Source organism: Eucyclogobius newberryi, unplaced genomic scaffold (genome assembly GCF_026437365.1).
Source record: "Eucyclogobius newberryi isolate DKJ021-1_F unplaced genomic scaffold, fEucNew1.0.hap1 SCAF_10, whole genome shotgun sequence".
Taxonomy (NCBI): domain Eukaryota; kingdom Metazoa; phylum Chordata; class Actinopteri; order Gobiiformes; family Gobiidae; genus Eucyclogobius; species Eucyclogobius newberryi.
In genome coordinates, this window is record NW_027315724.1 from 32,230,690 (window position 1) to 32,245,996 (window position 15,307).

General features: G+C 39.3%; 1 protein-coding gene across 1 annotated transcript in view; it reads left to right on the top strand.

Annotated features, from left to right (window-relative positions):
• The window catches only part of ankrd13b (ankyrin repeat domain 13B), a 79,642-nt gene that overhangs the window by 20,659 nt on the left and 43,676 nt on the right, over positions 1 to 15,307 (top strand). Inside the window, exons 2-7 of the mRNA XM_072454986.1 lie at positions 93 to 228; positions 3,224 to 3,348; positions 4,662 to 4,707; positions 7,443 to 7,586; positions 10,475 to 10,715; positions 13,364 to 13,430. Coding sequence (XP_072311087.1) covers positions 93 to 228; positions 3,224 to 3,348; positions 4,662 to 4,707; positions 7,443 to 7,586; positions 10,475 to 10,715; positions 13,364 to 13,430 — 759 coding nt within the window. The remainder of the gene's footprint in view (positions 1 to 92; positions 229 to 3,223; positions 3,349 to 4,661; positions 4,708 to 7,442; positions 7,587 to 10,474; positions 10,716 to 13,363; positions 13,431 to 15,307) is intronic.

Below are 15,307 nucleotides of genomic sequence, written 5' to 3' on the forward strand. Positions count from 1 at the left end.
TCAATCAAGTAGCACCTCTCTGCAACCAAAGTTTGCATTCTGCTCGATGTAATCATTTATCCAAGTTCCAACTTTCTGTCTCCTGTTTGCAGACGGACCTGGAGACTGTGGACCCGCGTGGCAGGACTCCTCTTCACTTGGCCGTGACTCTGGGACATCTGGAGTGTGCCCACGTCCTGCTGCAGCACGGGGCGGACGTGTACAAGGAGAACCGCAATGGCTGGACCGGTAAGGGCATGTAGAGTCTGCGTGAAGGTTCTCTTGCTTTTCTAATTATGATTTAGTTTGGTAGGATCGCACGTGTAGTGAGTTGTGCGATTTACAGTAACAGCAATGTAGAATGGCTTTTTTAAATTGCAGCTTCACACAACATAACTCACCAGTTTTTGTCCCTTTTTTTGCCCAATTCAAATTAAAACAAATGGCGGGAAAAAAATCTCACAATGGAATTTTTCATAATCTTGGAGTAATTTTATTGTGCAAAATCTAGTTATATTGTAAATATTGTCCATCCCTCGTCTCTCTTTTGGTCAATAGTCCTAAAAAATGCGTCCTTAATAAGGCTTGTGGTTTGAATGGATGTAGTCTGTAAATTGCTTGTTCTGTCTCTTAAAAAGAAGATTGAGGGTTAAATGTTCAAGCCATCTCAAAGCTTAATGCTTCCCATAACCCCTAGATATAAGCAGAAGAATATGTTATGATTGAACCAGGGTTATTTAATACAGATTGCTCTCTTTGGCTTTAACAAATTGTCTGATTCGGGCTTTCGTTGTTCAGCTCCTGTGATTCAAATAGGCCTGTCCCGATCAGAGCTCATTGAGATGAATGGGACTCACTCTGCGGCGAGTGTCTTTTCCCTTGTCCTACTTCAGTTTCAGCACTTGCCCTGCTCGGCCTAAATCACTGCTCTTCATGCATTTTGAATGAGGCGTGTGACTGATCTGTACAGAGATCTACTGAATACTCAAAATACTCAACAGTAACATTGACTAGACGTTAAACTGTGTATTTGGAACATTACACATTGGAACTAGTGCAATGTAAACAGTAGGTGGAATGTGCTTTTGGTATCAGGAAAAGAAGCTATCACAAAGAAACGGACCAACTGTCAATGACTGGGATCAATAACAATGCAGCTGCACTTGTTCGTCATCAGTGTCTCGCTTTTTATTATTATTCCAACTTTTAAATCACATTTTTGACCCCTGAATGTTGATGGAGTCTCACATGGGGATAGAGGCGTGATTGGTCCCGCAAAAAAATGCAATAAAATGGGAGTTTGTTTTGTATGATTGTTCTGTGTTACTTGTGTTTCTTTATGTATTGTGTCGGCGTGCTCGTTTATGAAAGAAGGGGCAAGAATCAGAAAGTTAAAATCAATCAGATGTTTAATCACTGCCATTTACAAGACTAATACAGATAAACGGAGCGGTCACGGGCGGTCCGGACGCGCCGAAATCCCTGCTCCTTGTTATATTTATAACATTCAGATATTAGGCGGAAAATGACGGTTGACGCATCCTTCCAGTATTTTTCCATGAGCTCTTTCGCACGTCTGTGGCCTTGAAGTTGGCAGCTGTTCCGGAAAGGTGTCCGTCCTTATCAGAGAATGTCTCAAAAGGAGCAGGAGTGTCTCAAATTGGACAACGGACTATGTGTTGTGCGTATAAGGAGTTAACCCAAGTGTAACACAGTCTAAAATGAATATAGTTGGTTATACTTTTAATACAGTTTCGTAAAATGAAAATAGTTGATTATACAATATAGTTATGGTTAACATATTTAGATTCCCCTTCAATTGTTAACTGCTTTCTTGTCATTTTTTGTGTTTTGTGTTCTTTATGTGTTCTAAAATTCTTCAAAGGCCAAGATCATGCCTCAAGATATGTATTGGTTGAAAGATAGGTCAATGAATGTACTTTAACATCAACTATTTAAAAACTCAATCGCACAATCAATCGACCAATTCATCTCTTTTTTAATATATATATATATATATGTATAAAGTGCTGCAAACAATAAACTTTACTGTAATAATAATGTACACATTTAAATAGGTTAAAACATTAGTAGTTAGAGTAAATGTTATAAAAGTTGAAAGGTAGGTCTTAATGTAGGGAAGAATGTGAACAGTTTTATGAGCGCCAACCATACAGTTGTCAACATGCAGTGTCAAATAGTAAAGTCTTAAGTCTCGATTTAAAGATTGAAACAGTTCCTGATGCCCTAACAGAAGTCGGAAGGCCGTTCCATAACACTGGGGCCTGAAATATTGCACAAGTGAAAGATTGCGGTGTGGCAAACCTGATGGGGAATACAAGATATATCTTGTGGAGAGAGGGACACCATCTAGGTAGAGGCTGTGGGCTGACAATGTGTCCCTGAGGTTGTTCTGTCCTAATAAAACTATTTGTTTTGGTTTGGTTTAATGAGCGATAATCATCACGTAAGCAAGCCTGAACATTTGAGTGTTGTCAGCGTAACTATGCAAGCTGATACCATGGTCTTTATAATGTTTCTCAAGGGCAACATACACTTCCTGTCCAAAATAAAGTCGCCACTTGGATTCCACTGAGCAAATACAGTAGATCCTCTCCTCCTACTGGATAACGGCTGCAGGTGATGATCTTTCAGCAGTTTTTTAACCAAACTGAGGCAGTGAGTGGCTTCTCATTTCTGATACAACCATGTGGAAAGATGAATCCCGTGGTCATGGAAAAGATGTCAGTGTATTTGAGAAGGGTCAAATCACTGGAATCGAGCAGAGAAAACATCTGAGGAGAAGCAGAACCTAATGTACTACAGATCTGAACCCCAGTGAGAGCGTTTGGGACGAGCTGGAGAAGGCTTTGTGCAGCGGTCACTCTCTCACATCAACAATACAAGATCAAATGTTGAAACATAATGCAACGCTGTATGGAAATAAATATTTTAATACTGCAGAAGCCCATTGAATCTAAGTGTGCTGGAATAAAAGCTGAAGGCGGTCCTACCAAATATTAGATCGTGTGCCCCTTTTTATCTGTGGCGACAGGCAGTGTATATAAGGCAAAAAGCACAGGCCCTAGAACAAAAACCTGAGGAACACCATAGTTATCACAGCTAACTGAATTGCTTTCTTTTCTTTTCTTTTTTTTTTACCACAAAACATACACATTTTACATACATTTCAAAGTTTGCATTTTGATTCTAATAATTGACTGCGTCTCTCATCTCCGTCCAGTGTTGCAGGAGGCGGTGAGCACACGGGACCCTGATTTGGTGCGTCTGGTGCTGCGTTACCGGGACTACCAGAGGACTGCTAAGAGACTGGCGGGCATCCCCATCCTCCTGGAGAGACTCAGTCAGGTGGGGGTTCATACACACACACACACACACACACACACGGGGGAATCACTGTTGCTGTTTAAGTTCCCCCGTCGCTGGAACCCGTGAGTCATGCAGTTTCCAGAGCAGCGCTGATGCAGGGACCTCACAAAGAAAAGACGATGACGGACAGAGATGATGTGCACATGCAAGAGGGACAATCTGTTTGCGCACTCTATTTTATATGAACTGATACATCAACTCAATTCAACACTTTTCATGAACAATTTCAGATTATTTTCACTGCTGTAAAATACTCAAATATGAGGCTGAGCTGTTATATGGTGACAAGTTCAAGAAAGTCGATTTAGCATGACATGTCTCCTTTAAAGGTATACTGTGTACTTTTCCGGCAGAGGGTACGTTACCAGCTTGTCTCCATGGAGATTAGGGTCCCTCACGACTCAATATGTTACACAATACATGGCTTACGATACAATATTATTGCTATTTGGGAATACATGCGACAATCGATTATTGAACATGATATTATGCAATATTTAGAACCAAATACATTTTAACAACAGTATTTTTTTTTTTAAATCACTATCTGCGTAAAGTCAATATGAAATACACATCGCAATCATTAAAATGTCAAAATGTATTGCATAAATAAGTTTATTTTCTCAAAACTTTACACACAAATGTCACAAATGTAATAGATATAACAAAAAATAGTGGATACATCAATATGGCAGCCCATAACATGCTGTATCACCAAATTAAGCATCACAATCTAGTTTAGCACAACCCTAATGGAGATGTTATGTTATTGCTTTGCCTTAAATTATTTTTCTCCATGGAGACAAGTTACAGGTCCGATCTGTGGAGAAGTGACCACGTTCATAGCAAGAATTCATGTCTTTCAAGGCAAGTTTTCCAAAACAAAATCACCTGAAATTTGAACAAACGCAAGCTAGAAAAGTTAAACGTCATACTGTGAAACATTCCAGGCAAAGCAGCGACGTCGCCGCAACAAAAAAGGTTACATAGTGCGCCTTTAAAATCGCCGTGAGCCTCAAACCGCGTGCAAACTTAACAGGAGTCGATGCGTCCTCACAGTTTAGAAGTGCCAAATGTATGCGGCCCCCACTGCATCTTCTGTCTATAATCTGTCTCATCTATTATAACCCACACGCAGCGCTTTAGTGCCAGTCCCCCCGCCACACAAACACCGCATTAATTCACTGGCTTTTTGCGCCCGTCGACCAATTCATCACGTTCTATCTCCAAACTATTTCCCCTTCATCAAAGTCAATATTCCTCCCCATTTGTCTCCCTCGGTCTCTTCGCAGGCCCAGGACTTCTACGTGGAGATGAAATGGGAGTTCACCAGTTGGGGTGAGTCCACTTGCTTTTGTAATAATAAGACGGGAATACATGGCAGAAGTAATATCATGTTGTATTCATAACTATGTGTGCTGGTAAGGTGTGTAGTCTCACTTAATCTCATGAATATTATCTCATTTATTAGTGTTTTATACAGGGGATAATTGGTTATTTTTTCAGATTTTATTGAACTAAAATGAAAATAAGAAGTAGTAAAAACAACAAAGAGTTAAACATTACTATACAAGACTTGGAAAAACTGGTACATGTAGTTCTGCAAGATCTCATGAGTATTATCTCATTTATTAGTGTTTTATACAGAGGATGATTGGTTATTTTTTCAGATTTTATTGAACTAAAATAAAATAAAACAACAAAGAGTTAAACATTACTAAATAAGACTTAGAAAAACTTGTACATGTAGCTCTACAAGATCTCATGAGTATTATTTCATGTATTAGTGTTTTATACTAGGGGATAATTGGATAAATTGGTTCAGTTTTTCAGATTTTATTGAAAGAAAAGAAAAAAAATGTAGTAAAAACAGCCCGAGTTAAACATTACTAAACACAACTTGGAAAAACTTGTACATGCTTTTATTTTTAAGATGTTTGATTATTGTAATGGCATATTTACAGGTCTCAGCCAAAAAAAAAACCCATAAGAGTCCAAATACTAGGAAAATGGATCACATTACGCCAGTTTCGTAAAGGAAGTGACTTTAAAATTCTACTTCTGTTGTACAAGTCGCCACATATACACTAAATATATGCAAGACGTGCTTGTTCCAGTTGACAGAGAAAGGGCGCTCAGGTCCTCCGGGACGGGCTTGTCCCGTGTCCCAAGAGTCCTGACCGAGCGGTTCGAGGCGGTGTTTAGTCCCTGTGCTCCTCGTCAACAAATAAGATCTGCTTTTATATCTGTGCTAAAACATCACTGTGCACCGCTGCATTTACGTTCAATTATACATGTTGACTTCATTACTACTATTTGTTGTATCTTTATTGTTTATTGTCTTGCATGATGGACTGATATCATGCATTATGTTGTATACTCTGTCCATATAACAGCTGTTAATAAGAGTGTTACTATTTTTCTTATTATCTATTTTTATTAGAGTTGTTTTTATAAGAGCTTAAGAGTTTTTTTAAGTTATCTGTTTTTTTATTATTTACTTCTGTACCTACTGTGTGTTGCAACACTGAAATTTCCCAATTGTGGGACAAATAAAGGCTTATCTTATCTTATAACGTATTTTCCTAACTATAAGTCGCACTTTTTTCATAGTTTGGGCCGTTGTATACTGTACTGCGATATATAATTTACAAGCACTATTTCAGAATGATCATCTTGAGTTGCATTCAGTTTTTTTTTTTAAGATGTACAAAATTAGTTAGTCAGTATTTATCTGTGATTTAATATTTTACAATTTAATAAAACAACCATTTTAACATGCAAAAATAATGCAGAATAATAAAAAACAGTCAAAACCTCTCCAAACGAGGCGTACACACTGAATTAAACAGATGAGGCTTTCGTTGTTTTGCAGTGTATTCGTGCTTAAACCCGTTTCCCTCAAATCGGATTAAACCATCAAATTGCTGCTCTTTTGCCATCGTAAAAGCAGACGGGTCGATATTATTCGTCCCACGTGTGCGAGGCAGTACAGGGAGGGAGCGAGCTAATATCATCGTGATCAAGCCCTGGGGATCCTTTCTCTGCTTTCCTCGGACGCTGACTATCTGCGCGTTCTCCTCTATTCTCTTTGGCTTTCAGCGTTAAAGAGTTTGGGCTCCGGAAACCATCACGACCCAACGTGTTTAAAGTGGGCTAATTGTGTATGTTTCTGCTGACACGCCAAGTCCAGTGGAGCACTAACTAAATAACAGCGCTGATGTGAAGTTTTATTGGCGATAGTAAATGATATGATCCATGACCCAAGCAGATCACAACGTCCTCTGGGAACTTAGCATTCGTTACCAAATATTGCAGGTTTTGGAAAGAGAAATTTGGAGATTTAACTACATTTTAAAGACTTTGCGCAGTTCTTCTAAAATCTTTCAAATTGCCAATGCCGTGAGGCTGCGAGATGTATAATAAAATCGCTTATTTAAATATTAAATAAGGACGGCAGTTATTTAGCTACCGTAATCTCCTTTGCAACTTACAAATTGTAGTCCATGTAGTTTAGACCTTGAGGATTTTTGTAATAGTTTTGCGCATCAGATTACAGTCTTCTCTCAATGTTCACGCTCCCGGACGGGTTTGAAACGTGGAGCGAGTGGAATCCTCCCGTCTGAAAGGTCTAAGAAGGCTAAACGGGTCAATACGTGTTTTTATAAAGCTTAATAAATGCGTTTAAAGTGAACGACAAGCATGAAGTTAGTGGCTTTGTCGATCTGAATTGTAACGATAAAGCAAAATAGCTGTTCAGGTGCTTTTTTAGAATATAGTACGTGTCCTTTTTCTACTTTTCCCACTGTGTTGTACAAAAGCACGTCCTTTAATTGTAATTTTCAGCACAAAATAAAAGTGCTTTTATACTAGTTTTGATAAAGTTAAAAAAAAATACTGTCAATACTTCGAATGAGAAATGATCTATTTTCGATACTAGTTTGAGTATTGATCATGTGATTTCTGATTCATTTGAAAACCTTACTACTACCGCTGCTACTTATTTTTACTGCTTTTACTACTGCTTTTACTTCCTTGGCAGTAGCAGCGCTGATGTGTCCCTGTGCCCCCAGTGCCCCTGGTCTCTCGGATCTGCCCCAGTGACACGTACCGGGTGTGGAAGAGCGGGCAGAACCTGCGTGTGGACACTACTCTGACCGGCTTCGAGCAGATGACCTGGCAACGGGGCAACCGCAGCTTCATCTTCAGGGGACAAGGTCAGGGAAAAGTCCCTCCTTAAGTTTGATGGGAAAAAAACAGCACGATTCACGCCTTGGACACGTTACTGAATGTCTCTTTGCACTTTTACCCCTTATTTCTGCTGTTTACTGCCCTGTCCAAACATCTTTGAAAAGACAGACACAACAGACGTCGTTATTTTGTTCACTTTTCAAGAAAATGCACCAAAAAGCTTGCAAAACGTTAACGACTTTGCATGAATGCTTAAGTTGTTTTTCAAGGTTTTCTGGAAAAAAAAACACCTTTTTCATTGTATGGTTTATTGGTAGCAATGAAGCTAGTGACTTCTATTCGCGTTGTCATACAGGAAAATATACTTTTCTAGACAACTTGTGCGCGCAGTTGGAAGACAGTAAATTGAGTGTGTTGTATTATATTTCTGTTAATAACGTTGATAACATGACATAACATTGACGCCTGAAGATCTGGAGTCTGGAGACTAAAAACTCAATTTGGCTCAAATTATGTGGCTGAAAAAAATCCTTTGTTTTGATCCTCAAGGGGAAAGTACAAAGGAAAGTACTTGATCGCAGGATTGCAAGCGGTTTGTTAGGGAAAACAAATAAAAGTTTGTATATGAGAAAATCGAACGTTTATGTAAACCAGCTCACCACAAAAAATATGCACACTAATATAACCTGTTGATCTGGACTACTACTACTACTACTACTACTACTACTACTACTACTACTACTACTACTACTACTACTACTACTACTATTACTACTACTACTACTACTACTACTACTACTACTACTACTACTACTACTACTACTTCTATTATTACCTCTGTCATTGTTACATTACTACTTTACTACTGCTATTACTGCTACTACTACTACTACTACTACTACTACTACTACTACTACTACTACTACTACTACTACTACTTCTATTATTACCTCTGTCATTGTTACATTACTACTTTACTACTGCTATTACTACTACTACTACTACTACTACTACTACTACTACTACTACTACTACTACTACTACTACTACTACTACTACTACTTCTATTATTACCTCTGTCATTGTTACATTACTACTTTACTACTGCTATTACTGCTACTACTACTACTACTACTACTACTACTACTACTACTACTGCTACTACTACTACTACTACTACTACTACTTTTATTATTACCTCTGTCACTGTTACATTACTACTTTACTACTGCTATTACTGCTACTACTACTAATACTACTACTACTACTACTACTACTACTACTACTACTACTTTTATTATTACCTCTGTCACTGTTACATTACTACTTTACTACTACTAATACTACTACTATTACTACTACTACTACTACTACTACTACTACTACTACTACTACTACTACTTCTATTATTACCTCTGTCATTGTTACATTACTACTTTACTACTGCTATTACTACTACTACTACTACTACTACTACTACTACTACTACTACTACTACTACTACTACTACTACTACTACTACTACTTCTATTATTACCTCTGTCATTGTTACATTACTACTTTACTACTGCTATTACTGCTACTACTACTACTACTACTACTACTACTACTACTACTACTGCTACTACTACTACTACTGCTGCTACGTCTATTATTACCTCTGTCACTGTTCCATTACTACTTTACTACTGCTATTACTGCTACTTTACTGTTGCTCATATGATTTGAGAAGTGGAAAAGCACTTGAGGTGAATTAATACTAAGATAATTTGCTAAATAGTTTTTCCAAATTGTAGATATTGCTTTCCCCCCCATGTTTTGGTGTTTCTACAGTTTACAGTTTTCTTACCCTTCTGTCTCAGCTCGTCAGCCGCTCCCCCTCGTTCACCCACCTCCATGTATTTATAGCTCCCCTCCTCGCTCCACTTACCTCTGTCGCAGAAGAGACCTGTGCGGGGTCTAGAAATCACTCATTTTGTCTTACGTTTATACCATTTTTCAATTCGTTTAACATAGGTTTGCATTTCATATTATTGCACGTTATTTGTTATTTCAAAACGACAATAGAAGAAGGGCATTTCCTCTCGGACAATAAACAACGCCACTGTTTTATGCCGCCGCCATTGTAAGAGCAAGGCCATACACGCATCGACACGCTGAACGCTTTCTGCATACTCCTGTCAAAATGAGACGAGAAGTTTGTGAGGAGGGAAAGTGAGTTGGGTGTGAGACGACAGCAGTTCTTTCCTCAGACTGTACTTCTCATAGAAAATCAATCTATCAATCAATCAATCAATCAATCAATCAAGAGTTATTTGTATAGCACCGTTCATGCAAAATGTAACTCTGCTGTGCTTTACAACTGTAACAATCAAATGACCAAAACCAAAGTACAGAAAAGTTCCAAAAAATGCAAAAGAAATGGCAAATAAATATTGTACACAAATAAATAAAGCAAAAGCATCTCAGTGTGTGTTGGTTCTAATTGTCCCTTCTGTTCAATAAATTAACAATCGTAAAAACAAGATACCTCATCGACAATTAAATCAAACTCTTCTATTTGAAGGTGCAATTTTTCTAGTTTGCTTTCTCCTTTTTGGGGATGTTATATTGCTTTGCCTAGAATGTTTCACAATATGGCATTAAACTCCAGAAAGGCAGGTGATTCAAGCTCTGTGGAGAGGCCGAAATCCACGTTTATCAAGGCAATAAAAAGGCATGTCATTAAACAAATGCAAGATAGATGAGTTTATTGCCGTACTGTGGAACATTCCAGGCAAAGTGACCAGCAGAAAGCGTATAGCGTACCTTTAAGACGTCTGTCCTGACTGCAAATGCATTTCTACTACAAGTTTTATCATCAGCCCTTTACTTTTATCTGCGTTTCCTGACTGAATCTGTCCTCTTCCTCCAGACTCGAGTGCAGAGGTGATGGAGGTGGACCACGACCGGCGGCTGGTTTTCTGCGAGACCCTGCGCGTTTCGTCCCTGGGCTCTCTGCCTGTGAGACGGGGCAGCGGCGGCGCCTGCTGCGGGACGGGGGGCGCCCTGGGGCTCCTCGGGGCCGCCGTGCCCAGCGACGAGCAGGTGGCGGCCAGGCTGTCTGCGCCCGTCGTCACCACTCAGCTGGACACACGCAACATCGCCTTCGAGAGGTCAGGGCCGCGTCGCCGCAGATTAAGTGTGGCTGCAGTGAATTCTTCTAACCTTAGCGGCGTTGCCATAGCAATTAATAATTCGAAACGATAGATCAAAAGTGCTCAGAATGTCGCCTATAAACAGGAAGTTGATATAGATGAATAGACAAAAGCCTGTTTTGTTTATATATTGACCTTTATTTACTGTTACCAGGTGAAACATTGAGATCGAAATATGTTTTTCAAGGGTGCAAAGTGAAAAAGTAAAAACATTTCAGAAAAATTATGACTAAACTACATTTAAAAGCACTGACGGGCAATATTTGTAGGATTCTCACTCTGTGATCCGATTATTATTATCATAATTTTTTTTACTATGTATTTTTTAAACATGAAACAACAAAAACATACATAAAACAAAAAAAAACAAGAAGAAAAATTAAATGAATAAAAAAGCTGGGCAGGACCATAGAGAAAATAATACATTTGTACAGAATGTGCAACAGAAATGTGTTAAAACATCTTTTTAAATGTATTATTTAGTACATATTTATTATTAGTTGAGGTTATTTTATTTTTCAGAACAGTGCAGTTTTGCCAGTAATTGAGTTTGTTGTTTGGGTAAAATTATGAAAATTTGTCCTAAATATTGGTCCAAATATCGACTTCTTTCACCATGAAAAAAGTCACATTGGTCAATCTACATATTAAATCTTTTGCGCTTTAATGTATATTTTTCGTTAAATATGAGTTTGACATTTGTGAAAATATAACATCTCTAATAAACCTGAGCAAACAGAACAGACCAGAGAAACATCGAGGTAAAACTGACTTTATTTGTTGGGTGATTACAACGGTACGATATTTCACATCTAAAAACAAACAATATTAAACTTATTTAACTTAAATGAACGGCAATAACAAGGCTACAACTGACAGATAATCATTTTCATTATTCAGTAAATAACTCAAATTGAGGAATGACCGGGCCTACTAAAGCCAAAGCAATATAAATTCACTCATAAGATGTAAATAATCATGATCAATTTGTTAATGGCAAGTAAAAATTCAACCTTTTCTTTACGTTTTTGTGATATATTTTTACTTTTCTACAATATACACGGCCTTAAATGGAAACAGAACAACATGACATCAATACCTACAAAGTATTATTGGATTGAATTGACGCGCAGACAGTGACAGCTACAGGAAGTGAACACTAGCACGACCGCGTTTGGAGCGTGAGGTGTGCAAATCGTCCTGTCTGAACCGTGTCTGAACCTGAACCTGTTCCTGTTGTTTGTCTGGCTCGTGACCGCGCTCCTGTAATGTATTTATGGAGCTTCGTGGGCCGCACACGGGCAAATGCACCTGCGCCCGTCACACACGAGGCCTTCGCTCTGCTGCCTTAGCGGAGCAAACAAACATATTAATAGACAAACATTTCAAGTCACAAACGGCAAAATATTGCTCCGTCTTTGCAAGAAATCGCGAGCATGCTTTCAGATTTGTATGAGACAATGCACCTAAATGCATCAGATTTGTTACAGAAGACATATTATGCTGTTTTTCTGGCATTTAGTATGAAACTATAGCATATGCAGATCATAATTTTACATTCTGTTCACTATAAACCGTAATATTGACTTAATAACAGAAACTGATCCACTAACTTCCTGTTCAAAACTTCAGAACTGTGATATTTCGCTGTAACAAGCAATTTTAGATGTTTTTATAGATGAAAAGCAGCTCTGTGACATGTTTTGAACCCCTCAAGTGTCACTCGGAGGGAAGTGGGCGGGGATAGGGGGTTAAAAGCTCACAGAAGTAAATGCAATGCATGTCTTAATTTATTCCATTTTGCCCACCAGCAGATAAAAAACAGACAAACTTAACTAAAGTGTCAAATATCAAAAGAAAGCTGTAACCCACCTATTTTTATTTTCAAATCAACCATTCTGGGCTGAATCAGGGTCAGTTTCTACACCAAAGACACACAAAAATAAATAAATAAATGAAAGAAAATGTAATAGGACTTTTATATGTATTCTACGTGGACTTTTTTTTACTTTATTACAACTCATTTTTGGTGAAATTCGCTTGAGCCGGTCAATCCGACACCTTCAGCAGCAGTTTTACTCCTTCATTTACTGTATTTACCAAAGAAAATCTTGACTTGAAATCAGGCATTAGAGGTAAAAAACAGCTTTATAAAGAGTCCTGCCTATTGTTTGGTTCAGGAACGGCTTCAGTTTGAATTGGGCAGAACAAATACAAAAATACTAAACTTACTTTTCAATTAAAAATATCAGCTCATGTTGTATACAGTCAGTTTATCATTATTTACTTAACATTGTGTTCAATAGAGAGAATGGTGTAGGGGAAACTTGTTAAAGCGGCACATGTTCAGCCGTACGGCATTAAATGTGTTGATGAGACAAGCAGGTGATGCAGGTCAGATCTGTGGAGAGGCGAGCCAACACACAAAGAGAGTGCGTGTTTTTACAAGCTTTTACACACAATAAACACACCTCTAACTGATGAAATGTAAGCTAGATGCGTTTACTGCCAGACTTTGGAACAAGAAAGTGAAGAAAACATTACATTCACTTGATTATTTTGTATTTTGCTGTGGGTGATTGTGACCCGTTTTGTTGCTTTTCCAGGAATAAGTCGGGTATTCTGGGCTGGAAGAGCGAGAAGATGGAGATGGTGAACGGATATGAAGCCAAGGTGAAGTTAAAGAGACACGCTACAGCTGCCTTAGTTTGAGTTGTTTCCAGAAAGTCCACTTCATTTTGAGGTTTCTCCAGTAACACTTGAGTTATTTTAGGCCTTCTGTGGCTTCGGAGGCCATGTTGAATAATGACACATGAGCTGCAGCGAACACGACATTCAGTCCCAGATGGCATTTTTAAAGCGATACAGTGATTTAATGAAAAAGAAATGGTGGCCCATTTTAAACTGCTACCTTTTTCTACTTAAATATCTTATGTTAAATGAACGTATATAGTTTGAATAGTTCTAATTAAAATGTAAACGATTTACTTTTTTTGATAAAAATAATTGAATGGAAAGGTTGACATGTACCGGTAGTTTCATGTCTTGTGAGTAGTTTTCAGACACCATACTTTACTCGAGTAATTTGATTGTGTACTCTTGCTTGTGTAAAAGTTTTGGTTTCACTTCCCACCGTGTGTAACTCTTCAAATGAAAAAACAACATTAAATGATTTGAGTTTCCTGCACCGTAAACTTCAGATGTATTTACTCAAGGCAAGCCGCCAAAAGCGTCCAGAGTGTCCAGAGCGACCAGAGTGTCTCAAACGTCCTGGACACGCCATATCCGAGACTCAAAATGCAAGATTCACACTGCAAAAATGCTCAAAACTTACAGCAAAAATGCTTTAAACTTACGGCAAAAACACTAATAACTTATTGCAAAAACACTCAAAACTCAAAATGCACAATAAAAACGCTCCAAACTCACTGCAAAAACGCTCCAAACACACCGCAGAAACGCTACAAACGCACCGCAGAAACGCTACAAACGCACCGCAGAAATGCTAGAAACGCACCGCAGACAGAAACGCTCCAAACACACCGCAGAAACGCTCCAAACACACCGCAGAAACGCTACAAACACACCGCAGAAACGCTCCAAACGCACCGCAGAAACGCTCCAAACGCACCGCAGAAACGCTCCAAACACACCACAGAAACGCTCCAAACACACCGCAGAAACGCTCCAAACACACCGCAGAAACGCTCCAAACACACCACAGAAACGCTCCAAACACAGCGCAGAAATGCTACAAACGCACCGCAGACAGAAACGCTCCAAACACACCACAGAAACGCTCCAAACACACCGCAGAAACGCTACAAACGCACCGCAGAAACGCTACAAACGCACCGCAGAAACGCTCCGCAGAAACACTCCAAACACACCACAAAAACGCTACAAACGCACCGCAGAAACGCTACAAACGCACCGCAGAAACGCTCCGCAGAAACGCTCCAAACACACCGCAGAAACGCTACAAACGCACCCCAGAAACGCTCCAAACACACCACAGAAACGCTCCAAACACACCACAGAAACGCTCCAAACATACCGCAGAAACGCTACAAACGCACCGCAGAAACGCTACAAACGCACCGCAGAAACGCACCGCAGAAACGCACCGCAGAAACGCTCCAAACACACCACAGAAACGCTCCAAACACACCGCAGAAATGCTACAAACGCACCGCAGACAGAAACGCTCCAAACACACCACAGAAACGCTCCAAACACACCACAGAAACGCTCCAAACACACCACAGAAACGCTCCAAACGCACCAGAGAAACGCTCCAAACACACCACAGAAACGCTCCAAACGCACCACAGAAACGCTCCAAACACACCACAGAAACGCTCCAAACGCACCACAGAAACGCTCCAAACACACCACAGAAACGCTCCAAACGCACCAAAGAAACGCTCCAAACACACCACAGAAACGCTACAAACGCACCGCAGTCACGCTCCAAACGCACCGTAGAAATGCTCCAAACACACCGCAGAAACGCTCCAAATGCACCGCAGCAACGCTCCAAACACACC